This window comes from Oryza glaberrima, chromosome 4 (genome assembly GCF_000147395.1).
Source record: "Oryza glaberrima chromosome 4, OglaRS2, whole genome shotgun sequence".
Classification (NCBI taxonomy): domain Eukaryota; kingdom Viridiplantae; phylum Streptophyta; class Magnoliopsida; order Poales; family Poaceae; genus Oryza; species Oryza glaberrima.
The window spans coordinates 3,588,256-3,616,123 of NC_068329.1; the positions used below are offsets into that span (position 1 = coordinate 3,588,256).

Genomic DNA, 27,868 nt, shown 5'->3' on the forward strand with positions numbered 1-27,868 from the left:
TATTGTTTAAAAGATTAGAATTCTAAAAAAAAATATAACATTTCCACCATCAAATATAATATATGGTGTCAGAGATATTATTGTTTAAAAGATTAGAATTCTAAAAATATCAATAGTATTTAGGTGGTGTTTAAACTCATATAGATTAAGATGAAGATTAAGTGTTTTACGAAATATGAGGTGGTATTAACGTATAATTAATTATGTTTTTAATTATTACAAAGTTAGAAAATATATTTATCTGGTATTTTAGAGCAACTTCCATATAAAAAGTTTTCTCATGAAACCCACCGTTAAGCAGTTTGAAAAACTTGCTACTATCTGTCTTTGTATGTGTCTTTGTGTGGACAAAGAGAAGTACTTTAGCCCCTGTGTCAACTTGTGACCATACATATGCACTTTTTAGCACATGTACTTTGCACGAGATTGAGACTTAAAATTTTATCTATGCACAAGTACTGTAGCAATACTGTTACTACTGCATGCTATACGTTACTATAATTTCCTCGGTATGTTGCTGCCGAAAGTGTAGTACCAACCCATAAGTTTTGCATGTTATGAGTTTCGCAATAAAATAACTGAATTGTTCTATAGCGGAAGAGAAGAAAAAATAAATCGGTCACCATATTCCTTTCCCACTAAGTTTAAAATTCTGTTTTTCATGTAGCCCGCTAATCATGAAGTTGAGAAAACCATTTCCCAATTACGTGGCTTGGTTAATTGCATTAACCAAACAATTTAATAAACTGACAAACTATGTTCTAAATTTATTTAGTTGGATGACCGGGTCTGCATGCTAACCGGTCATTGTATGGTGATTCCCGACGCTTTACTGCAGAAATTACTAAACAATTTTCAATATATTTTTTTCGAGAATCAAGCTAGTAGTAAAAAGAAAAAAAAACAAAACATCAGGATTTATCAGCGCTTATTATAAAACAAACAAATGATACTCACGCTTTAATATAAAGCATATTGATAAGTATATGTTAAATATCATAAAAATGATAGATAGATTTGTGAAAATATTGTGCAAATAATGTGAGGGGTGATGATTGGATATACTTACATATCGATTTGTAGAATTAAATAAGGACAATTGCATCTATGCCCCTACTTTCAACCCCAACTGTTGTTTTACCCCTACGTTTTAGGGTTTGCAATTTTATCCCCAATTTTTAATAACGAACCAGCCGTTTACCCCCACTTGTAACGCATGTTTGGTGGGTCCCACGTTTAAGTGTTAAGAAATACAAATGGAAATTAAAAAAAGATTTATGAAATATCAATTTACCATTCTACCCTGAATGAATGGATATAGATGGAATCCCTCTCCTCCCCACCGAGTGTGGTTGTGCGTATGAACACCCAGACCACCCTAGACCTAGAGGCGGTGGCGGTGGTGCAGGCATGCGCAAGGCGGTGGCGAGCGTGGGACAGCGCTCCGTCGAGACGGCAGCCAGGTGGCGGCTGTGGGGCGGGAGCAAGGCGGTGGCGGTTCTAGTGTGCACGGCGAGCAGCGGCCAGGCACTGGCGGTTCTGGCATGTGCGGTGATGGCTCGAGTCGACGACAGGTTTCCGGCGGGGCGGGCGGCGGCCACGGGGGTTCTGGCACAGCGAAGGCAGACGGCGGTAGGGCTTCCGGTGTGGTAAGGCAAGCGGCGGCGGGGCTTCCAACGCAGCGGTGGCAGGGGCCACCAGGGCTTCTGGCGCAGCGAGGCAGGCATCTGCCCCAGGCCTTCTGACGCAGCAGGCAGCGGCGGCAGTTGGGCTCTGTTGGAGGCAGGAAGAACAGAGGCTCGGTGTATGTGAGGTAAAGGTTAGGGGAAGGGCATCAATGGAGGAAATCCTTTCAATGGAGCATACTTGAAGAGATTAACATGTAATTTGATCTATTCTTATCATTGTGGTTCTCCCTTGATTCAGTTTGATTCGTTGGATAAATTACATTCGTTATTTGGGACTATGTGACACTAAGTAATGCTTGCTACTATATCTATGACTTCTATGTATTATGGTTTATTGTAAGGGCAAAAAATACAACAAATAGCCAAGGGTATAAATGTCCTTTTGCCCTAAAACTAACACCATCAAACTAGTTGTCAAAAGTGAGGGCAAATGTCTAGTTCGTTTTCAATAAAATTTTAAACCTTAAAAAGTGGAGGTAAAAGAACAGTTAGGGCTGAAAGTGGGGGCATGGATGCAATTTTCCCAATTAAATAAATTGTAGAAGATGTTGTATGTTTGCATGAGGCTAAATATGTAATTGTTGTTAGTGGGTGATGATGTAGTATAGTTGCATGTTGAGCTTTAGGTGCTACAACTTTATATAAAGTATAGATTCCCATAAACCATATCCGCTATAAGATATATTGTGAAGCAAATGAACGTTAGACTACCAGGGGATAACTACTCCCGATAGTAGGAAATAGATATTCAATGTATAAAAATATTATATATACACGTAAAAAATTCATACGTATAAAAAATATTATATATACATGTAAAAAAATCATACGTATATATTTTATATACATATAAACATTTCTTTTTTACATACATGTATTCTCGTACTGCACGGAACTAACCACGAACCACGTGGGGGAGAGAGGGGGGGGGGCACGAGGCTAGTCGCTAAATATTGATTTAGCATTCCAATTTAACCACTTAACTGATATTTGCCACTAAACTTTTTAAACATGATAAATTACCGATAAACACCATATAAAGTAGTTTTGGTCCCAGTGCAATCCAGTCAGCCAAGTCCATATCTATAACTACTAATATAGATATTCGTATTTTTCCGTTCGTCACCTCATAGGTGTGGTGATTTTTTGTCCCCCTCGCCTCCCCCAAATCCCAATCGGAATTCCATCACTCCCACCCAAAAAAAATTCCCAATCGGAATTCAATCAATCATACAAATAAAATAAAATCGGAGGAAGCATTATACACACAAATATATCAAAAAAAAAAGATCAAAGGGGAGGTCACCGTCGAACCGCCGCCGCCGCCGCCGTCGCAGGGACGCCAGGCCGCCGCAGCTCCCCTCCCATTGGATCCGGCAGAGGGGAGGGGCACCGCCGCCGCTGGACGCCAGCGGGCCACCGACACCTCCCCGGGCGCTACCGCCCCGCCGCCGCCAGTGGTAGGGGAGGACGCCGCCGCGCCGCTGGTGGTGGTGAAGCCGCCGTCGCCGCTCGTGGAGGGAGGGCGCCGCCGCCGCCGCTGCTCGAGGAGAGGGCGCCGCCACTGTCGCTTGGGCTCTGGGGGAGAGGCGCCGCCGCTGCCGCTTGGGCACGAGGGTTGAGGCATCGCCGCCACCGCAGTCGCTCGGGGAGAGAGGCGTCGCCGCCGCTGCAGTCGCTTGGGGAGAGAGGTGCCGCCGCCGCCGCTTGGGCACGGGAGCATCGGGGGCGCGGAGGGGAGGGCGTCGAAGAAAGAGAAGGGAGAGAAGGAAATGGGCTAGGGTTTTCGGTGGCTGCGGAGAGGGAGGGGGTTTTGTTTCCCTGATCTCGACGCTCGGCCGTCCGATCAAAACCCTAGAGATCGGACGGCCAGCGTTGGCCGGGTCAAAATCGGCCCAAGAGGGATCGAGAGCGAGGCCACTTTTCTGGCCCAACCCCAGGTTGCGGCCTGGGGAGGGGAAGTGCGCCCGCGCATGTGGAAAAGGCCGTGGGCCGACCGGGAAGGGCCAAAAAATAAGTCTATTTTAGGCCCCTCAGGCCGAAGAAAAAGATAAGAAGTTCATTTTAGTACTTCATTTTTTCAGTAGCATTTACTATTATAGTTACTTAATGTGTTTATTTTGAATCAAACCTAAAATGAAGGATTATTTTTCTTTTTCAAATTAAATAATTGTTAAATGATGTTTGTATTATTAAAATTAGCAATTAAGCTCTGAAAATTCCAATAAAATTCTAAAGAGCGTAACTAATCATGGAGAATTTAATAAAATTAAATTTAACCACGTTATTTTATTTCTCAAATTTTCTTTACTTGTAAATTTATTTAATTATACACATATCTACTTAAAAATACCAAAAATTTTCAACGAATTTGTATTTTAATTGATTGCATATTTTTCTTATCTGTACGCTTCCAGTTGCAATGCATGGGCACATTTGCTAGTAAAACAAAATTGAATAAGTTGGGCCAGCCCACATGTCAATCCATGATCTTCTCGAAAAGGCTATGGGGCGATCGATCGCCCCTAGCGATCGGATCAACTGATACCCTCTCTCCTCCACGTGGTTTCCTTTTTAGGCACCGTATTACTTTTCTATTTTAGTAAATTTATGCACCTAAAGTTTGTACACCTCAAGTTTATACAACTAAAGTTTAGAGATCCAAAGTTTATAAGTTAAAAGTTTATATATCCGATTCAAATTTGAATTTAAATTCAAATATTTTTTATATATAGTATTTCTATACATCTAAAGTTCATACACCTAAATTTTAATAGACCCAAAGTTTATAAGTCAAAAGTTTATACACCCGATTCAAATTTGAATTTGAATTCAAATATTATATATAGTATTTCTATACATCTAAAGTTCATACACCTAAAGTTTATAGACCCAAAGTTTATAAGTCAAAAGTTTGCATACCCGATTTAAATTTGAATATGAATTATATCCGATCCAAATTTGAATTTGAATTCAAATATTATTTATATATAGTATTTCTATACATCTAAAGTTTATACACCTAAAGTTTATAGACCCAAAGTTTATAAGTCAAAAGTTTACATACCCGATTTAAATTTGAATTTGAATTCAATTATCTCTCTTACTTGAGAGAATCCCTTATATGCCACTGAAAATTGGTCTGATCCCTTATATACCATTGAAAATTGGCTCTTCCCTTATATGCCATTGATCCAAATTTGCACACCCTCTCATGCCACTCCCATCAGTTGACCGTGTGTTGACCGTTAATTCTCAAGGAAAAAAGACGTATTTACCCTTCTGAGTATAGGGCATGCCTAACAACTCAAAGAAGGCAAATATGTCTTTTTTTACTTGAGAGTTAACGGTCAACACACGGTCAACTGACGGTAGTGGCTTGAGAGGGTGCGCAAATTTGGACCAATGACATATAAGGGAAGAGCCAATTTTCAGTGGCATATTAGGGATCAAACCAATTTTCAGTGGCATATGAGAGATTATCTCTTACTTTGTACACCCAAAGTTTATAAGTCAAAAGTTTACCTACCCGTTTCAAATTTGAATTTAAATTCAAATATTTTTTAATATAGTATTTCTATATATAATTTTTTCCAACTTTGTTTTTTTATTTTTTTAAATGTATGGTGTAGTAGGAAGAGAAGAATGGGAGGAGGAAGGGGGGAGAGAGCGTATAGGGGGATTGGGATCGAGCGATCGCCCATTAGCCCGCCGCCCTATTTGCCACTCTTATGACATGGCAATTAACGATTTGCCACACTGTGTCTATGACATGCGGGCCCTCATATGTCTATGACATGTGGGCCTAGTGGCAAATTGTTAAGAACCACTCGTAAGAGTGGCTTACTAAAAGCCCCCCCCCCCCCCCCCCCCCCCTCTTCTTCTTCTTTCATAAAGCGAGCGGTTCACTGGAGCAAAGACATAAAAAGTATCTGCAAAACTTAATTCATAAAAATAAAGATTTGAAAATTTGAAATCGCTTTAGGATACTCTTTGAAATAGGGCAGATCACTAGAGCCTCGCCAATTGTGCCCGGAACCCCTCGAGGTGTTCGTCCGTTACGCACGACGCCACCACGTTGACGCCATGGCCGTCCATCATCGAGCACGGCGCGCCCGGGGAGATGGACGGCAGCATCTTCACCTCCGAGTCGGGGATCACCCGCGCCGGCCTCCCGCCGCCGAAGTCGACGCCGTCGAGCCCGAGCCCCGCCCAGCTCGACGCGTACAGCGCGCCGTACCCGCACAGCGCGGCGACGAGCTCGCCGCCGCCGCCGTCGTCGAGCCCAAGCGTCTTGGTGCTGACGAGCACCGGGATCCGCTCCTTGGCGTCCTTGATCAGCTTCACCAAGTCGACGACGTCGCCGTTCGCCACCGCGTCGGCCGTGGCGACCACCACCTGCGACATGATGCAGTTGCCGTAGTACCCGTCCTTGGCTCCGACGTGCTTCCGCACGTTCGCCGCGAACACGAGCGGCGCGAGGGCGCCGCCGCCGTGGCCATTGATGGCGCGGGTCCGGCACTGCCACATCGCCGCGGTGACCGCCTCGAACACGGAGCAAGGCCGGTCGCCGGCGTGCCTGCTCCCGAACTCGGCCTTGACGCGGTTGACGAAGCTCCACGGGATGATGACGTCGCAGTAGGCGAAGTCGACGTGCGCAAATTTTACGCCGGCGGCTAGCCGCTTGAGGAGGATGGTGGCAAGCTGCGGGATGTCAGGCAGCGACTCGTCGTACCTGACCGGCACGACGGACGGCGAGTGGAGACCGCGGGCGAGCTCGCCGACGGCGCGTAGAAACTGCGCCAACCCGCACGCGTCGGCGACGCCGTGGTTCCACGTCGCCGCGACGACGAACCCGCCGCACGCGAACTCCGTCACCTGCATCATCATCAGCGGGTCGGACGCCGCCCGGCATGGCCCGCCGTACCGGACGGCGAGGTCGGCGAGCGACATGACCACCGGTGCTCCGAGGAAGTTCACGTCCTCCAGGGTGCAGTTCGCCGTCGCGCGGACGAACACCACGCCCTCGCCGGTGCACGAGAACACGACGTCGTCGCCGCTGCCGGCGAGGCGGCCGGCGAAGGGGTAGTAGTGGACCAGGGCACGCGACAGCGCGCGCCTGATGGTCTCCGCCGGCTCGTCGACGCCGCGCTCGAACACGTGGAACGACGTGAACGACATGCCCAGGCGTGTCATGTCAGTGGAGGTTGGCCGGATGGTCGCCGCCGGCGTCGGCTCCGACGGGCGGACGAGCACCGACGGCGACGACTTGGTTACCACGAACGTCATCGTCTTGAGCTAAAACTCTGTGGGAATATGCGACTTACCTATTGCTTGATACTTCATACTTGATAGGTCTCTAGAAATTTAAGAGTAAAAGTCTTAGCAGTTTATATCACAAACAGTGACGGTCATTTTGAAACGTTGAAAATTAAGAAGCCATGTGATCAATCTAAGATAACATGCATGGAATTTCTAGACAATTTGGAATTATGATTAGTCAAGTTGACCACGTTTTTAAGAATAGTGCTGACGACGCCGCCAGTGCATATTGCAATTTAGTAAGGCTTGTTTTATAGGGGAATGTATCATATACATACCGTGCACATCAACTAATAAATTTCATCAATAAATCTAAAATTAAATTTAACATGTACTTTAATAGCATTACACTTAATGTATAAAGTCTTAATCTCAAATTTATTATATTTTAGCCGTAATGAAAAAGATAAAATCCTTAATAGTTTTAAGTGTATAAATCGATCAAAATTTTATCTTTGTTTAACACCATATATGGAATGAATTTGAAGATGAGACTCTATTCATAAATGTGATACTACTAAAAGTACATATACAACTTTTTCTACAATTTTTGGTGATTTTTTTAATAGGTACATACACTGCATACACGAGACGAGAAGGGTTGTGTGGATATGAAACATTTCCCTTTTACAGTACTCTATTGTAATTAGGGGTGATCTATTGCTTTGGATCCGTTGAATCCAATCGATCATATATGATGTACTATACTTGCTACTGGTCTGGTTGTACATATAGAAATAAAATTGAAATTAAAATGCATGATTGTAGGATGTATTTACAAGTTATATATACTATCTTTGTCTCAAAATATAGCTAGACTAAACTTGAAAATGTAGCCATATTTTATGATACAGTATATTCGAGTCTCAAATTTAAATGTTTTAATAACCATAAAATTATTATCTAAAAAAACTATAAAATTAATAGATACATTTATTCTACGATACATCATGCTGCCATTAACAGTAAAAGCGGAGGAGTTATTGGTCGTGAAAACGTTGAGAACAAAACCAGTAGCTAGTGCATGTGACAACTTGTCGACTTAATTGCCATGTTGAAAGACTTTCGTCAAATTAAGTCATTCAATACTCAGAGAGAAGTCTTAAGACATGTAAATTGTCAAACAAAAATTAAGAAAGGTCACGGTGGGTGCCTCTTGGCACCCGGTTTTGTCGATCGGAAACGTAATGTATTTTTGCAGTATCAATTTCTATATTAGTAGTTGGTACACATATGCATAGTTGATACATTGTATACCCCCTCCATCCCAAAATATAAGCATTTTTAGCTATAAATCTGGATAACTGTGTGTCCAGATTCATAGCTAAAAGTTGCTATATTTTGGAATAGAAGTAGTACTTTATACTGAATAAAAGCTAAAAAATTATTTATGTCTTTATTAGTGCCGAAACAAGATTTCGGCATTACTAAGAGGGGGTGGCTATCAAGCTAGAAAAGTGGATGGGTTTAGAGACAAGGAATTTTATACAGGTTCAGGCCTTCTTAATAAGAAGTAATATCCTACTCCGGTCTAGGGATTGATCCGCTGAGTGTATAATTGATCGTATGATCTGGGAGAAAAATTGTGTCCCCAAGAGGCACCCGGACCCCTCCTTATATAGGGGAAGGGGTCCGTATTACAAAGTACAGCGCATATCCCTAACGGAATAGGTAGTTACAGATAAGATACAATCGTAACCGACTAGGATCCTGGGTATTTCCTTGACATACAAGTTTGGAATTTAACTCGAGTCCCTTTGAAGATATTCTATCTATACATGGCACCCCATATTCAGTCGGATATACACGCCATGCGGGTATGGGGTATCCATAATCTCCACAGTAGCCCCTGAGACCTTTACAGGCGATGAAATAGTCTTCTCTCGTAATTCAAAACGATAATCCGAGTGTTTCAACTTCTTCTGCCTTGGTCTCCCGAGTACTAAAGTCAAAGACTGTGAAGGGCTGAAAATAGAAAAAATTAGGTGCATCGACTAGATGCACCTAATTAGGTGTAGCCCCCGACTATGTGATTAGTTAAATAAAAACTAAACATATAGTCAAAATGCATCAAAACATCCATCCGAGTGGTTTCTCAACCAAATCACCCAAGGGATCATATAGCTAAGCATATGCGGTGTCTGATAAAACATCTAGCCGACTGCTTTAGCTTTAATGCGCCAAAAAAGAAATATAGAAGAGGCCTGAGTGAGAAACACTCTAAAGGTCTATAAATCAACACACATGATAAAAATCCGAGTAAAAACTCTCAAAAAGATCCATCAAATGTGGTATGAAGCATGATAAATGACGAGTCTAAATAGCCTAAGCTATGACTCACACCATTATCAAGGTAAGCATATAACATGCTAAGAGAATGACCATTTAAAATCAGTCATCTCATTAAGACCCGAATAGCTTTGTAGCCTAAAAAGGCCAACAAAATTAATATAATACTTTTCTGTTGGGCACCTTTTTATTTGCATTGTAGAAATTCCAAAGAATTATCTAACTGCATCAAAAAGGATTTGAGCAGCACTGGGCTATTCTGTCGTGAGCAAGTTTTGCCAAAGCAAAAACATATGCCTAAGTCCCTAAGGATCACAACCAACCACGCTGACAATAAAATTGGGCTGAAGGTACTGTTTAGGCTCAGGCCCATTAGCACCTCCCGATACCCTAGCGAAAAAAATGCTAAAACAGGGCGCCGTTTCGTCTTCCCCGCCGCGATCCTCTCCATTTTCCCCACTTCCCGCTACAGTACAAACACTGCGCCGACGGAGACTAGGGTTCGCAAATCCACACCATTCCACCCTTCTCGAAGCTTAGTGCTCTTGCATAGATCTTCCGCACATCCACCGCACCAATCTCCTCTTCACTCGCTGCCGTCCTCACCCCAAATCTCATCATCCATCTCGCACCCATGGCTGAGGAGAGAGAAAGCTTCGAAAGTCAATGGGCTCCCTCTGATGTAACAGAGGAGAATTTGAAGGAGATGGTAGCACATGGCGTTCTTCCGGCTAAGGAGATCATCGGGTGGCGTCCGGCATACAGCGAAGCATTTCCGACCCCTGACACACACGAGGTCGTGGTATTTTCTCATTTCTTCTATGGTGGTTTTTCTCTACCAACCTCAAGATTCTTCCGGGGGATCCTGGAGTTTTACGGGATTAGTTTGCATCACCTAAACCCCAATTCCATAGTTCACATCGCCAATTTCATCCATGTTTGCGAAGCTTTTCTAGGGATTAGGCCATATTTTGCCTTATTCCGCCGCATCTTCTTCCTGAAGCCCCAGCAAAACAAGAGCAAGCCATGCGTCGTTGGGGGGGCAGGTTTTCAGTTAAGGGGAACCTTAAGCTAGAAATACTTCTCCATGCCCTTCAAAACCTCGAACAAGGGCTGGCATGCAAACTGGTTTTATGGGCAAAATCCTGAGCGAGCGCTCCCCGAGTACTCCTACCTTCCTCCAACATACCAACACACCTGGAACTCGCTTCCAATGGGAGATGAGGCTGCCCAAGCTCTTTCTATGACGGAACGCATGTCGAAACTTAAAGAACAGGGTCTGCAAGGGGAACAAATCACCCGGCATTTCATCAAGAGCCGGCTGGCACCAATCAAAGAAAGATCTCGCACTGCCTTCAAATTTGATGGCAAGAATGACCCCAACCGTGAAGATCCAGAATCTCTTGAGTTTAAAATCATGAAGGAGAGAATGTACAAAATCTTCTCTAATGCTATCGCAGTTAGCTACTCACACCTGCTTCCAGTAGTGCCATACAATGCTTTCAACCCTCCTCCACCGGTATGTAACAGACATCTCGGCCTTTCTCATGGTATCCTTTTGTCTTTTGCAAGGTTGGCTGAAAACTTGAAATATCATGCATAGGAACTTTCTTTGATGAAATCTGATCCCCCAATCGCTCAACGCCGCTCACCCCACCGGCAAGTAGGTCAAGCCAGTGGAGGGCCGAAAATCCGGTCTGATGCTCAGCCAAGCATCTCAAAGCCAACTAACTAGTCTAACTCTCGAAAAAGGAAATTAATTCTGAGTGACGATGAGGGTGACAATGTTGAAGAAGCTGGCAACAAAGAGGTGACTGGAAAACAACCAAAGCAAGCTAACCCGAAGAAGAAAACATCCAGTTGTCCAATACCAAAAATCAGGAAGTCATCCAGGTACAAGTCATTTAGCAATCTTCCCTGTATCGCTAAACATACACCATCGAAGTAGTGTTAATAGCATATCTCAAATCTGCAGGAAGCCATCTGACATCGATCCTTCTGGAAAAGACTCCGAACCGACTAGCATGGAGACTGGTCCTACAACAGAAACCGGGCTGACCACCGAAAATCGCCCGAGTAGTAATCAACCAGCAACCGATAATATAGAGGCCAGCAACGAGCCCCCAACCGGAAACCAGTCGGCCGAAGCTGATCAGGAGCCCCCGACTGGAAACCAGTCGGGTACAGAATGAAATGAGGACATCCAGGAAACAGAGGCCCGAGCAAGCAGCCCTCCCCAAAAAGATACCGACACCGACCCGAAGTCTAGTTCATCCGATAGGGTGCAAGGGCCTGCTCGTCCTCAACCAAAGATCATAACAGGTAATCAACTCTTCTAAATTCATTTTGCTTTGACAAATCCTCTTCGATTGCTTTATCATCATCTGTGAATATGTAAAGGCCCAATGATCGGTGATGAAGAAAAAGTTCTTCGGATTCAGTCGGCTGAAGATTCTCGCCCACCTATCTTAGTCAAATGGTGGGATGACGAAATGCAGCCACAAGGGATTGTAATAAATAAGCAGAAAGAAGACGAGGAAGGGTCTTTGCTTGCAAAGACGCTCAATTAGGCCACTCGTCTTGTAAATGTATGTCTCTTTGCACATAGCTTTACTCATCCTGTCGGCCACTTTACTGAATAGAGATGAATTTGCAATGCAGAGAATCCATCTTAGGAATGAAGCAAAAACTGCAACCCTCAAGAAACTGGTTCCTCACCTTGGAACCCTGGAAGCGACCAAAGCCCAACTTCGTGAAACCAGGGAGCTTGCCAGGAAAACCAAACATGATCTTCGAGACCGAATCGCTGAGCTCCAAGATTCCAATTTCGAGCTGAGTGGTTCATCCAAAGGTAACCTTTATTCCTGTTTGACTTACCCCAAGCTGCTATCTGTATGTAATTGACCAATGGAAAATATTATAGTGCAAGCTGCCAAGATAACCGAGCTAGAAAAGCGAATCAAAGCTCTGGAAAAAGACAAAGGTGAATTGACCAAACAGAGGGACTCGGCCCTGAAAGACGTCGAATGTATTCATAGTTGAAACTCCAGAACCACTCTTGTCTTCGTGCCCAGTTATTGATGTGAACCATTTATGCAGATCGCAAAATTAAATCTCAGGCTCAATTCGACATCTTGGTCAACAAAATTAAGAAGCTTGAAGGAGCTAGGGATGAAGTTGCCAACGCCGCTACACCACTCATCCAAGCCATGTTTTTTAATAATAATGGTCCGAGTTCGTTCGATGCTGTTGAAATCTTCGACAAGCTAAGAGTTGCTCCGGATACATACTTTAAAAACATCAAGGAAGCTGGATGCATGGGGGCGAGCATGGTATTGGCAATGACCAATTCCTTAAACCCGAAGATCGATATTGACGCTGTCGAATGCTTTGCAGACGGGACAAGTGAAGAAGACGCCCATGACCTCATCAATGATGCACAGAAGGCTGCCGATAAGATCGTTGTTGATGTAGTTGAGAGGTTTCTAAACAACAATCTCAGGCCGACTGTGTCTGATGATTCTGATAATGAAAAAATTAAGTCTGATTGACATTGTATAGTGTAACTTATGATAGAGGCACAATTTGTACAATACCGATGAATTTATGCTGTGTTTGATAATTTAAACTCAACTCCTGATTTCTTAAAAGTTTTTGTCAAACCTTATTGAGCCTAAAACCTGCAAAAGTTCTTGAAAACTTTCAGTCCTCATTGACTAGGCCAAAAAATCGAACAAGGCAATGATAAATCAAGTAAGCAAATTGAATTGATAAGAATCACACTCCATTAATATTATAGTAGCCCCCGACTGGTAACTCAAGGAGCAACTTGATGTTAACAGTCAAAGAGGGAGAAAAGATACAAAAGTAATGCCTAAGCATAAAAATGACGAAGATGCTCAATATTCCAAGAGTTGTCGACGTGAGTGCCGTCTTCACGCTTGAGTCGATAAGAACCTGGCCAAGTAACTTCAGAAATTATAAACGGTCCCTCCCATAATGGAGACAACTTGTGCCGATCTCGTGTAGTTTGAATTTTCCTCAAAACCAGGTCTCCAACTAAGAAAGCCCGCGATCAAACATTGCGGTTGTGATAACGTCGCAACCCTTGTAAATACCGAGCCGACTGAATTAAGGCTGCCTTACGGGCTTCTTCCAGTCGGTTGAGATCGTTAACTCAGTCTTCTCCGTAGCGCTCCTCCTTGAAGTTGCGAAATCGCAAAGATTCGAATTCTACCTCGCTTGACAACATTGCTTCCGCACCATATACCAGGAAAAACGGTGACTGACCCGTGGCCCGACTGGGCGTAGTACGCAGAGACCAAAGTACGGATGGCAGCTGATCTACCCATTTACCATTGGCACGTTCGACTTGTCCATTGCTCATAGGATGCGCTACGGAGGCATAGCATATTTTGATGCCGAAGTCTTCACAAAAATCATTAAACACACCGCTAGTGAATTGAGTACCATTATCTGTGATGATTCGATTGGGTACCCCGAACTGGTGCACGATGTTGATGAAAAAATCTCTAGCCTTGTCTGCTGTAATCGTGACGACTGGTTTGGCCTCAATCCACTTTGAGAATTTGTCAATAGCTACAAAAAGATGAGTGAAACCACCGGTAGCCCTTTTGAATGGGCCGACCATGTCGAGCCTCCAAACAGCGAACGGCCAGGATAACGGGATGGTTTGCAACTCCTGAGCTGGTAAATGAGTCTGTCGGGCAAAAAATTGACAACCTTCGCATGTTCGCATAATTTTATCGGCATCGGATACCGCAGTAGGCCAGAAAAAACCCTGCCGATAGGCCTTGCCAACAATGGTTCGTGCGGTAGCGTGATTGCCGCAGATGCCCGAGTGTATATCTCTTAGCAATTGCCTTCCCTCCTCCAAAGACACACAGCATTGTAGAATCCCTGATGGACTTTTCTTGTATAGGTCGGTCTCATGTATGACGTAAAGCTTGCTGCGCCTGGAGATCCGCTCGGCTTCGTCTTTATCCTGAGGGAGTTCTTGCTTGGTCAAAAACTTGATAAGGGACTCTCTCTAGTCGGCTTTGATCATGCTTACTTCTTGAGTGTCCACAGCCTCGGTTGTTTCTTTCCTTGGTACGGTTGGTTCATAAAAATGCTCAACAAACACACCAGAAGGAGTTGTTTCTCGTTTCGAACCAAAATTGGCCAATCTGTCGGCTGCCTCATTATTATGTCGAAGAACATGGGTTAGCTCGAGGCCATCAAACTTATCTTCTAACTTGCGTACCTCCTGCCGATAAGCAGCCATATTATCATCGAGGCAGGACCACTCTTTCATGACTTGATTAACAACCAACTGAGAATCTCCACGAACTATCAGATGCCGGATCCCCAAAGATATCGCGATCCTTAATCCGTGAAGAAGCGCCTCATATTCTGCCATATTATGGGACGCAGAAAAGTGTATCCACAATACGTAGTTTAGCCTTTCTCCAGTTGGGGAAATCAGGACAACTCCTGCTCCGGTGCCTGAAAGTCTCTTTGACCCGTCAAAATGCATAATCCAATACTCCATCTTCTCTATAGGCATGTCTTCTTGGCACTCAGTCCACTCGGCGACAAAATCTGCTAGGGCTTGGGACTTGATCGAAGTTCGCGGCTTGAAGGATAGATCCAAAGACATCAACTCTAAGGCCCACTTTGCAATCCGTCCATTTGCCTCGCGATTATGAAGTATGTCCCCGAGTGGAAACGATGTGACCACCGTGACCGAATGACCTTGAAAATAGTGAGATAATTTCCTGACGGTAATTAAAACACCATATAACAACTTTTGCACCTGATGATATCTTGTCTTGGAGTTGGCCAAAACCTCGCTGACGAAATAAACATGGCCATCTTCTTCACGCTCGACAACCATGACCGTGCTCACAACCTGAAATGTTGCCGACACATATAACAACAGCGGCTCTTGCAGATGTGGTGAAGCTAAGACCGGTGGAGTAGTGAGAAGTTTCTTGAAGTCTTCAAAGGCTTTTTCCGCTTCGGGTCCCCACTGGAAATTGTCGGTTTTCTTTAGTAACTTGAAAAAGCGCATCCCCCGCTCGCCGAGTCGTGAGATAAACCGGCTGAGTGCCACCATGCATCCAGTTAACTTTTGAATGTCTTTCTGGGAACTCGGCGGTTTCATGTTGAGGATAGCGTTGATCTTCTCCGGGTTGGCCTGTATGCCCCTATGGGATACCATAAAGCCAAGCAACTTCCCTGACAGTACTCCGAAGATGCACTTTTCAGGATTTAACTTCATCCTGAAGGCGCGGATGCTTGCAAAGGTCTCTTCTAGATCCGCAATCAAATTATTCTTCTGCTTGTCTTGACAACTACGTCATCAACATAAGCTTCAACGTTGCGACCAATCTGAGTTGAAAAACATCTCTGGATCATGCGTTGATAAGTTGCTCCTGCGTTCTTCAATGCAAAAGGCATGGTGATGTAGCAGTAAGCCCCGAAGGGCGTGATGAATGAAGTCTTCAAGCAGTCAGACTCTTTTAAATGGATCTGATGATATCTTGAGTAACAATTCAGGAAACTGAGTAGCTCGCAGCCGGCCGTTGAGTCAACTACCTGGTCAATGTGAGGTAACCCGAAGGGATCTTTGGGACAAGATTTGTTGAGGTCAGTGTAATCAACACACATACGCCATTGTGCCGTCTTCTTCCGAACCAGGACCGGGTTTGCCAGCTAGTCGGGATGTAGGACTTCCTTGATGAAGCCTGCTGCTAACAGCTTGGTCAATTCCTCCTTGATCGCATCCTTCCTATCCTATGTGAAACGGCAGAGTCGTTGCTTAATGGGTTTAGCGTCTTCCTTAACATGTAAAGAGTGCTCAATCACCTCTCTAGGAATACTAGGCATATCAGATGGTTTCCACGCAAAGATATCTTTATTATTTTGAAGAAAGGTAATGAGCGCGCTTTCCTATTTGCAATCTAACTCAGCGCCTATTACAGCAGTCTTAGTGGGATAAGAGGGATCTAGAGGATTTTCCTTAGTCTTGGCGTCGCCTTCTCCGCTCTTTGGCATCTTGGTTGCAGGCACTTCTTCTTCTGTTGCTATTGATGCAGCCAGTCGGATCTCCTCTCGAGCGAGCGTGATCTCGCGAGTCTGTGCCATCTCGCAGCTTTCCTTGTCGCAGGTGACGGCTTGCTTGATGTCGCTCCGCAGGGATATGACTCCTCGAGGACCTGACATCTTCATCATCATGTAGGTATAGTGCGGGACGGCCATGAACTTGGGTAACGCCGGGCGTCCGAGTATAGCGTGGTACGCTGTCACGAAATCAGCAACTTCGAAGCAAATGTTCACTGTGCGGAAGTTCTCCCGTGTACCGAAGGTAACCGGCAAAGTGATCTGGCTGAGTGGAGTAGAAGATAGCCCGGGGATGACTCCGTGAAAGGGCGCACTACTCGGCTTTAGTTCTGTCCAAGGGATCTGCATGTCGTCCAGTGTCTTGGCGAAAAGGATATTGAGTGCGTGTAACACCCTGAAAATTCGACCGATAAAATCAAAACTCTAAAAATACGGATTTTCAAAAACTTTTTAAATAAATTGCATCATGCCGATTTTATTCGATGATTTTATTGGATTTTGATTTCGGAATTCATCGATCACAAATAGAGGAAAATTAATTAGGAATTAACCCTGAAATTAGATTTGGTTAAAGAAATAAATTATAATTTAAAGAAAAGATTATGTAACGATAGAGATAAATAAAATATCATCGCGGACATATTTGTATCAATTAGATTTAAATGCAATGGAATAAGAATTAACCCTAATTAAAAATTCAAATAAATTATATAAATAAAATATGAGTAATATTAATCTAGAGTGGATCCATTGGTTGGGCTAATACACATATTGAGTAAACTTCATTCATGCAAGATTTAGAAATTATAGAATCAAATTTATATGGAAAATAAACTAAAATCGGGAAAACTAGGAAAAATCACTATTCATCGACCGCCAGGTGTTCGATCGCGTTCCCTAGCCCTAGCCCCTCCGCTGCCTCGCGCCCCGCGCGCCGCGCGCCGCTCTGCCTCCCCTCTGCCGTCGCCGTCGTCACCACCGCGCGCGCCGCCGTCGCCTCGCCGCCCGCCCGTCGCCATCACCGCCTGCCGCGTGCGCCGCGTCGCCCGCCCGTCGCGCGCGCCGCCACCGCTGCCGCGCCATCACCGTCGCGTCGTCGTCGGCCTCGTGCCTTGAGCCGCCACGCGCCCGTCCCCTCGCGCCTGCCGCCCGTCGCGTCATCCCGAGCCCCGTGCCGCCACCTCGCGCCCCGCGCCCGTGCCGTCGCGCGTCGCTCGCCGCTATCCCGTCGCGCCATCCCATCGCCGCAGCTGCCGCCCGCCGTCGTCATCGCTGCTCCGCGCCCCGCGCAGCGCCGCGCGCCGTCCTGTCGCCGCTCGCCGTCGCCACCGCTGTCACATCGCGCGTCGCCACAGCCGTCGCGTCGCCTCGCGCCGCGCGCCCCCGCCTCGTGCCGCCCGCCGTCACGTCTCCCCTCTCCCCCTTATCTCTTCCCCTCCCCCTCTCCTCCTCCCCTCTCTACAAATACCCCCCCTCTCTCCATTTTCCCCCACCCCATCTCACCCTTCCTCCCCTCTTCCCTCTCCACCGCGCCACCATTCCCGTGCCGCCGCGCTGCCGCTCTCGTGCCACCGCGCCACCGTTCCCGTGCTGCCGCGCCGCCGCTCCCGTGCCGCCGCGCCGCCGTTCCCGTGCCGCCTCTCCCGCGCCACCGTGCGCCACCGTCGCCGCCGCCGTCGTCGCCGCTGCCGCCGCTGGTGAGCCGCCCTCCTTCCCCCTCGCGTCCACCGCCGCCACCGCTCGGGTGGGAGAGAGAGCCGAGAGAGAGAGGGAGAGGAAAAGAGAGGCCGGCAGAGAAAAGGAAAAGAGAGGAAGAGAGAAAAGAAAGAAAAAGAGAAAGAGAGAAAAGAAAGAAAAAGAAAAGAAAAGAAAAGAGAAAAGGGAGAAAAAGGAAAAGGAAAAATATATAGAAAATTTGGAAGAAAATTAGGGAGGTTAATAGTTTAGAAAATTTAAAATAATTAGAATTTAATCATAGAATAATCATGGTCGTAGAATTGCAAAATTTAATTATTCTTGGTAATTTCTAAAAGAAATCAATTCGTAGTAGTGATTTAGATATAATTAACAATTAGATGAATCTTTATGGACTATTATAGATCATTTTTTTAAATAAACTCTATAAGTAATCGATTCGCGGTAGAAATTCGGATTTAATCGCTAGGAATTTTAGACGTATATTACATTTAATTGTTTAGTTATAGAGTAAATTAAAACGTATAATATTATAAGATAATTTTAGGGTTCCGTCCGACATTTAGCTCACGATAGAAATTTCTAACCTATTATATGGATATAATGCTCGGGTAGATTAAATTAAAAACTTACGATAACAAAATATTTATACCCCCAGAATAGTTTAGGATATTAAAAATCGAAATTGGGTTTGCCCTAGTTTGCGAATAGTAAAGTTAATATAAAAGAATCAACTTTCGCATTCGATTTCCATTTGGATTTATTTGGATTTTTATTTGAATTCTAACCGAATTCAAATCGTTTCTTCGCACGTAATTTTAGAGCCCGAGGGAGTTGCGGATCCAAGCGAGGACCAAGACCCGCAAGACTTTGAGCAAGGCAAGTCATCACTATCCCTTGAACATGTTGATCCCAATTGCGAAATTGTTTTGTTTACAAATAAAATTGCATGCAATGATGAACATCCCACTTGTGATTATGCCATGCCTTGATTATTGTTTACCCTTAAATCTTTGTAACTATGTTTACGTATGAGTCCCTAGTCAACTATGACAATTGCTTAGAAATGCTATTCTAGAATCATGCGTACTCATATTTATCAAATGCTATATCCTTGGGTAATTACCTTTGGGAAGGTAATTGAGATGCGGCATGTGGAGACATGAGCGCCACATTGCCATGATATTGATAACATGATTTGTGAAAGGGAAAATAAAATTAAACAACTGTTTTCGACTGGGGCGGACGGAGGATTTGGGTGGTATCTGGAAAAGGCTAGTACCGTCCCCGGTCAATTAAGGACCGAGCCATGAAGCTAAGCATGAAACGACCCCTCGTACAACCGCACTTCTCGTATGGGTATAGACCTAGCGGACTAGATAGCCGAGCGGAGGCAGTATCCCTGCATAGATGGTTCACCCCTGAGTGAGGCAGGTGCGCTACGGTGGGATAGCCGTTGAGGTAGGGCCGAGAGGCGAGCCCTACATCGGTGTCGCCATTGGTAGGACTGCCATGAGTGTGTGAGAGAGATAACTTAATTTGAACCATAATTTAATATGTGTGTGAGACTTCTCTTTCCCGGGAGCGCCAGAACTCCTCTCACTGCTAGAAACATGAACGCCTAGAGTGCATGAGGGTTTAAGTTCATGGAGCGGGTACTGCCAATGCGAGGTTATCGAAAAGCTTTGCCGTGACGCGTCTCATGTGTTGGGATGAGGCTCATGTGTTGAGCAGTCGCGGAGTGCGGGTAAAGTGTGCATCCACTGCAGTGTGAGTAAACCAAATCTATTCGAATAGCCGTGCTCGCGGTTATTGAGCACCGGGACATGTATTACACTTGGCTAGACTCTAAATTCTTTAACTTGTTTGGGATGGGATATTGCATGATGATTTTTATGCTGATGGAGCCACTTCCTGAGAGGCGGGAATGTGGACGTCCTTAGAAAACCATGACGACTCAATGGCGGGAAGCTATCCTTGGGATCACAATGGATGGTGGACAGAACCGTCATTGTTTAATATGAACACTGGTACTAAAAATTTGATCAGTCTGTGCTAGGTCTTAGGCTTGTGAAAAGAATTACAAAACTGGCTTTGTGCAAAGGAACCATAGCCATCCCTTTGAATACCCCTATCATGTGCAATGTTGCTGTGATGGCTTGCTGAGTACGGTTGGTACTCACCCTTGCAAATATAAAATTAATCAGAAGCGGGAGATGAAGCTTCGGAGGATACCTACGCCTACTACCAGGAGGGAGATGAAGACGATGGCGCTCAGTAGGTCTTAGTACGGTCGTTGCCTGTGGCAATGGCATGCCGCCACCTGAATTCCCCTGCCTTATCTATTTCTGCTTTTGGATGTATTCCGGACCGCTCGGTCCGATGATTTAAGACAATGCCTGCGGGCTTATGATGTAATAATTAGCACTAGACTCTCGTGTATGTGCTTTTAGTAATTCAGCTATGAACTCGTGTGTACAAGACTACTTGATCCAGGGAAATGGTACCGTTTACACGAATGATTCCTGTTATAAAAACGGGGGTCCACAGTGCGCTGCCACCATCGATGAGGGATCATCGGAGCTTGACGTTGCGAACCAGTAGGTCTAGTACCAAGGGTACTGCCCCAGGTGGACCACTCGGTCAGGATGATCCGAGTGGTCAAACTTGATAGCAGTCTCTGACCACCGAAGATATTGAGGCGTATCAGGCTGAACAGCATTGATCTCTCGTTCGGTCAGCTTTTGCTTTCGCTTGGATTCATAAGCCAGGGATCCACCAAACATGTGGTTGAGTTCTTTACGGGAGTCTTGAAAACCAGTCGAGGCATCATCTTCATCATCCTTTTTCTTCGACATGCTTTGATCTCCGTCAGTCGTCTTGCGTGCGTTCTTGGCGTATTGCTCTGTGAACTATTTGTAGACGAAGCAATCTTTGGCCACGTGATTTGAATTCGGATGATGCGGGCATTGGGAGTTCATGATCTTGTCGAATGTGTTGACGCGTGAATGCTGTCGGGAGGATGGTGTAGTAGTTGCCACAAGTTCCTCGGGCTTACGCTTGCGATCCTTGTGATTGGCACTTCCACTCCCCTTGTAGTCGGCGCATCTTTCTTTGGCTTCTAGGTGCTGCCCGACTGCTTGGATGCAATAACAGCGTCTTCTGCTTTGGCGTACTCATTGGCTTTTTCAAACATCTGCTTGACCATCTTGGGAGGCTTGCAGCCAAACTTGCCGACTAAGAGTTCATGGCGAATGCCCTTAGTAAAGGCGGCGATGATAACATTGCCGGTGATGTCAGAGATCTTGTTACGTTGCTCAGAGAAACGTCGGATGTAATCTCGAAGGGATTCTCTGGACTTCTGGATAACGTTGTAAAGATCAAACTGGGTACCAGGGCGTTCAAAAGTGCCCTGGAAGTTGGCGATGAAGTGGTCGTGAAACTCCGCCCAGGACCCGATCATGCCACGGGGTAGCCCGTGAAGCCAGGACCGGGCAGAGTCCGCTAGGGCCATGGGCAGATAATTAGCCATGGCTTTGCTATCTCCTCCTGCTACGCGAATTGCGAGACCGTAGACGGTGACTTAGGATTTGTCGTGCCGTCATACTTCTTAATTCCAGACGGTTTGAAGCCGGCCGGCCAATCCACTCGACGCAGGTCACTTCTGAAGGCGGCAACTCCATCCACATCGTCGTCGTAACGATCTAGTGAATGGTGGGGGATGTGGCCTCTCGCCGCACGTCGCTGGTTGATAGTATCACGAAGATCGACGGGACGCCTTCGACGTGGAGAGCACGGCTGTTCGACCCAACACTCCCTGTGTCGGTCGGGAGGCGAGTGAACAGATCATTCACCGTGATTGCTGCTCCTGTGACTAGATCCCGCACCGGCAATGCTGAGGCTTGGTTGGTGATAGTCTTAAGATGAAAGAGGCGGAACTCGGCTGCCAGTCGGTGTACGGACGCTTGAGGAGTTCACTGGAACCGAGGTGGCGATCATGGTCTTGGTCTGGTTTAAGATGTTGACGACGTGATTGGGTGCGTCTTCCTAGAGTAGAGTGTCAAGAAGGGTGATCGCTGCAACCGCGTTCTGCTGCGGGGTGCGAAAAACCGCCGTCCCTTCAACGTCTTGTTGTCCAATAAGTTCTCGTGCTCGTTGCCCAGCCTCCAAGGCGCGCTATCGCCGGTCCTCAGCCTCCTTCGCGGCCTGTTCGCGCTCCTGTTGCTCACGCTGTAGCCGTTCTCGCTCTTGTGCTTGACGCTCCTCCTCCAATCGGCAATGCTCGGCTTCTTGTTGTGTGCGCTGTTCTTCTGCTTCTCAGGCTTGACGCTGTTCTTCCATCTCATTGTCGGCCATGAAAACGCCAAAGAAGAGAGGCGTGTAGTTGTCTTCGTAGCCTTCGTCGAAGTCGTCGAGGTTGTGGTAGTCGTAGTGGTAGCCGAAGTCATCGTACTCGAGGATCTCTGTCGGTCGAGAATCGACACCGGGGGAGCTAAGATAGCCATCCAATTATTCTGTCGAAACCGTCCCGAGAGGTTGGAGTATGACGCTGACTTCCCTGGAGCTAGACTGGATCGGAGCCGAGGCCGGATCCTGCCTAGACCTACCGGGAGAAGACACCCTTGTGGTGAAGACAGCAGCCAAATCGTCGGGGAGTTTCATCAGGATTGAGGGATAGGCCTCATCGTCTTGATCAGGTCATGTTGGAGTAGATTGGATCTCGTCCAAGTGGTTTGAAGCCGACTCGGTTGAGATGATCTTGGAGTAGATTTCGGCTGAGTTCGGGATACCGAACAGAGCGGAGACCTGGCCTCTCCCCGACTGGTTCGGATCCGAGTCAAGGAGAGAAATCTTGCCGAAGTCGTTGGTGATGAAGTTGAGGCTGCCGAACCGGAATGCCTGCCTAGGAGGGAAGACGAAGTCGTCGATGCCGGAGACGAAACCCATTGCCCTAGTCGGCGAAGAACTTGACGCTACCCCTACCTGGCGCGTCAACTGTCGAAACAAGATTTCGGCATTACTAAAAGGGGGTGGCTATCAAGCTGGAAAAGTGGATGGGTTTAGAGACAAGGAATTTTATATAGGTTCAGGCCTTCTTAATAAGAAGTAATACCCTACACCTGTCCGGGGATTAATCCGCCGAGTGTATAATTGATTGTATGATCTGGGAGAAAAATCGTGTCCCCAAGAGGCACCCGGATCCCTCCTTATATAGGGGAAGGGGTCCGTATTACAAAGTACAGTCCATATCCCTAACGGAATAGGTAGTTACAGATAAGATACAATCGTAACCGACTAGGATCCCGAGTATTTCCTTGACATATAAGTTTGGAATTTAACCCGAGTCCCTTTGAATATATTCTATCTATACATGGCACCACATACCCAGTCGGATATACACGCCATGCGGGTACGGGGTATCCATAATCTCCACAATTAGAGTTATCATAGCTACAACTTATCAGAGAAAATAACAGCAGAAAACCGAAGCAGGAGTAGGCAGTAGCGGCTGGCTGGGCTAGCTTCTGGAGGTGGAAGGGGTGGGTTGGGCTGAGATGGTGTGGTGGGCTGGAGGGAAAAAAATTAAAAGAAAAGAAGGAAAAGAGGCCCGACAGTAAGGATGTGGTTTCTTAATAATTAACAAAAATATGAGTTTTTTTATTTGGATGTGCTACAAGTTTGTTTTGCCCCCAAAACTTTCAGATTTGAAACCATCGGATCACCTCGAGATTTATGCACGAAGGGAGAAAAATTGCTAGAAAGAAATTTTTACAAGTGTCGCATAAGATCTCAATGCTAGCTAACCAAATTTTAGTTGAATGTAAGTTTTATATAAGTTACTCCCTCCACCCCATAAAGAATTTTGGAGGGATGTGACATAATCTAGTACAATGAATCTGGACACACTTTATGTCACATCCCTCCTAAATCCCTTATATTATGGGACGGAAGGAGTATATTGCAGTTACAATATAGTAAACCACATGTAATTACACTACAATTATACTATATTTACATCTGAAAGTTTTTGACTCAAAAAACATACGGCAGTTTCGTTGATACTCCTTTTTGTTTTGGGTGTCTTGCATCAAAACCCTAGCGTAGTTGAGTGTGGCAGTAGCTTTCCCGCTAAAACAAAAACAACTGAACTAGCAGCTTAATCTTTTTGCTTATGCTTATCCTTATCAGCCAAAATTTGAATTTTCAATCCTAAATTTGGAGTTGATTTTGGGAGTTTTTTCATGGAATTTTATTTTCAGCCTGTGAAATTTTATTCACAAATTATTTTTCGTTTACAAATATACCGTTTGGCTTAACCCTGCGCTCAAGGTTAGCAACACAGATGCACTACCGCTCACTACTACAAAAACCCTCATAGAGAAAAAACCCTCATAGAGAACAGCTCATAGGTGTCGGAGCTTTTCCCACCTCCATACGATGGAAAAACATAGAACCGACAATTTTAAACATTATAGGTGTCAGTTCTAGCAAAAAAACCCGGCACCTATAGCTTTGAGCCAAGCCGGAGAGCCGAGTCTACAAGCACCGCACCTACCGCACGTCCATATCAACTTATCTATATGCGCCTTATCCATCTACTCGTACCTCTCTCCTCTCTCTCAGCTTTTGCGTCTCCCCTCTCTCTCTCACGCTCTCCCTCCCCTCTCTCTCTCGCGTCTCGGCAGTGGCTGAGCGGCGAAGACGGCGAGCCCCCTCGGCTGGCAACCGGAGGCGGCAGCCACGCCCGCCCCTCCGCCAGATCCGGCGGGAGGGGAGGCAGCGGCGTGGAGGGGAGCCTGTGGGGAGGGCATTTGGGAGTCGGTGGGCTTCGGCGGTGGCCTGGCAGAGGCGGCGGCAGCGGCTGGTGGCGGTGGCGCCCTCCCCTCCACCGGATCCGGCCGGAGGGGAGGTGGTGGACCTCTGGCGACAGCCGGCGGCGGTCCGGCGGAGGCGGCGGCAGCCGCCGCGCGCGTCCTCCCCTCCTCTAGATCCGACTGGATGGGAGACGGCGGACCTCAGGGACGGCAACGGCGGCGGCCGCGCACTCCCCTCCGTCAGATCCGGTGGGAGGGGAGGCGGTGGGCAGGCGGCGGTGCCCGAGGATTTTTTTGGGATGATTTGTAGATTCTTTTAAGATGTTTTTTCATTTGTGGATGATTTTTTTTAATATATTTTGATCTGTGATTTGTGGATGATCTGTGATGTGGTGATTTGTGGATGATCTGTGATGTGGGGATTTGGGGATTTCAAACAACTAGATGTGGGGCATGGCGCAGTGAAGGTGATTATTAGTTCGGCTCAATTCGAGCCGGCTCTTTTTTTTGGGCTCGTGCAAACCTATAGGTGCCGGTTCTATTTTTGGTATAGGTGCCGGTTGCTTGTATTAGTGCCGACCAATAGGTGCCGGTTGGAATAGCCAATTGGGAACCGGCACCTATGATGCTTTTTTTACTAGTGGCTGCACAATACGCCTATAATGTTTATGTTAACTAAAGGTGCATGTCAGCCAGCTGGGTTAGCGTTGATGTCGCCCACGGTGTTACAGTGACAGCGGGGGTTTAGCATGCTGCATCACCGAGTATGGTGTTGATTAGTTAGATCTCAGCGTCATCGGACATGGTGTTGAGGTTGTGGTCAATTTTTGAAATACGTTTTTAGCATGGTTTTTATAAATAAGTTTCTTTAAAAGGACCAATTTACCAAAATCACTGATGTCTGCCCCATGCCGTAAACTATTCTATTGGGCCGAACAAATTTTCCCGGGCTCCCGGCTGATGGCGATTAAACAGCAAGCTGGAGACCCATATGCATTACGTGGAATCATGGATCACAAATCTCAGGCCTGGCCAGCCATTGCCTAATGGTTGAAAAAGGAATAAGTTCACTTATGGTCCCTCATCTTGACGTCAAGTTAAAATTACATCCTCGAACCACAGTACCAGATATAACACATCTCTCAACTTATAAAACCGTTTACCGAAAGTCCCAGGGTAGTTTGGTTCTCGGTTTTAACTGACATGATTAGCTAGATTGAAGTTAACCCGACTGAGTCAGCGTGGTATACCCACGTGAGCCCAACATGCCAGTAGCCAACCCATTTTCCTTCTCCTCTCTCTCTCTATCCAGGACGGGAGCAGGCGACGGGTGACGGAGGTCGAAAGGCAGGTAGGGAGAGGTGCGGTGGCTCTAAGATTGGCTAACGATTCGGGGTTGTGCATCTAGAGCAGGAAAACAGAGCACGGCACTGGAATAGGGCGAAGGGGTGGCACCCGACTGGACATGTGGGTCAGGTGGGGTACCGGTGAGGAGAGAGGCCATGATGAGATCGGTGTTAGACTTAATCTTGTTGTTTATCTTTAGTGTGAGTTGTAATTAGTGCGTGCACGAGTTAGCTTGGTCAAGAAAGTCCATGATCTGCCTGTTGGTGCTTGCATGTAGGGAGCTAAGGTGGATATCGGCTTGGAGTAGTGGCCGAGTTAAGTAGCTGCAATAGTGGCATGGATAGTGGATCTGTTAGCTGTGTTGCATGTTTGTGTTAGTGATATGCATGTAAGGAGATATGGGCTGCATGTATAGAGACGTGATTAGTGGCGATTAAGTGATGGAGTGACTGACCGAGTTGTGCGGCCAGACGTGGCTTAACCTGTGTGTGTGTGGTCTATTTAACCAATGTAATTAGCATTTGTTAGCAGTGCCAAAAGTGAAATACTAGTGCCTGTGTTGTGTGCGCTGGTGTACAACACGGAAATTTCTTGTTTATTCATCTTCTTCCTCCGTCAGTGCATCTTCTTTGTGTGTGTGTGTGAGTTCCATCGACTGAGAAAGAGGGAGAGAGAGCCGTGTGTGCAAGTGAGTGGCTGGGCCAACAGTATCGGCGCAGTGTGAGGCGTGGGAGGTGGAGACGCAGTGGCCTCCGCGTGCGAGCACATGGCGTATGGGAGCAGGGGACGTTGCCGGAACCGGCGACCGCGCTGACATCGAGCGCAGGGGACAAGCAAGCTAGTGTGCCGTCGCGCGCCACGGGCCCTTCTCTCCGCTGCCAATCGGCCGCCCCCCGGCCTCCGCTGGCCACCTTTCAGCCTATGAAACGATGAGGAAGAGAGGAAAAGAGGAGGGTGGCCGCCGCCCTTCCGGACCACGCCGCACCTCTCCCCGCCGCCATTCTCAGCGACCAAGAACAGGGAGACATGGCAAAAGTAGGATCTGGATGGGAGCTCACGCTGGAATTAAATTTAAAAATATACTTTTCATTCAATTTTTTCTCATGAATATTTGGGATGTAAAATTTTTCCTATAAATATACCGTCGATCTCGTACAACCGTTGCGCGAAATCGAGATGGTGTTACGTCATGGGCGCGTTGAAAGTGCGAGAGCGCACGGTCTCGCGCGGCGAAGGCACGAGAGCGCATGGTTTCGCGCAATGGAAGAGCGAGGCCGTTCGGTCTCGCGGAATTAAACAGCGAAACTGTCCACCGGCTCCATTTAATTAGTGCTTAATTACTTAATTAGTAATTAACTAATAATAATTAGTAACTAATTATTCTAATTAGCAAATTAATAAATTATTAATTAATCGCTAATCAAGATAATTAGTCGCTAATTGAATCAGCATGGCACCGGTCTCGCTGTACCATTCCACGAGACCGCGCGGTCTCGCGCCTTCGCCACGTGATACTACCCACGACGTTATTCCCGTATCATTCTCGTGCAACGGTTGTACGAGATCGACGGTATATTTAAAAAA

General features: G+C 46.2%; 1 protein-coding gene across 1 annotated transcript; it reads right to left on the reverse strand.

Annotated features, from left to right (window-relative positions):
* Positions 1–5,617: 5,617 nt before the first annotated feature.
* LOC127771963 (acyl transferase 15-like) lies at positions 5,618–7,003 on the reverse strand. The gene has a single exon (XM_052297926.1). The coding sequence runs from the start codon at positions 6,975–6,977 to the stop codon at positions 5,700–5,702; it is 1,278 nt and encodes a 425-aa protein (XP_052153886.1). The 5' UTR covers positions 6,978–7,003; the 3' UTR covers positions 5,618–5,699.
* Positions 7,004–27,868: the final 20,865 nt, after the last annotated feature.

Excerpts from the sequence above, each read along its gene's own strand:
- LOC127771963 (XM_052297926.1), bottom strand. The coding sequence starts at position 6,977 with ATGACGTTCGTGGTAACCAAGTCGTCGCCGTCGGTGCTCGTCCGCCCG.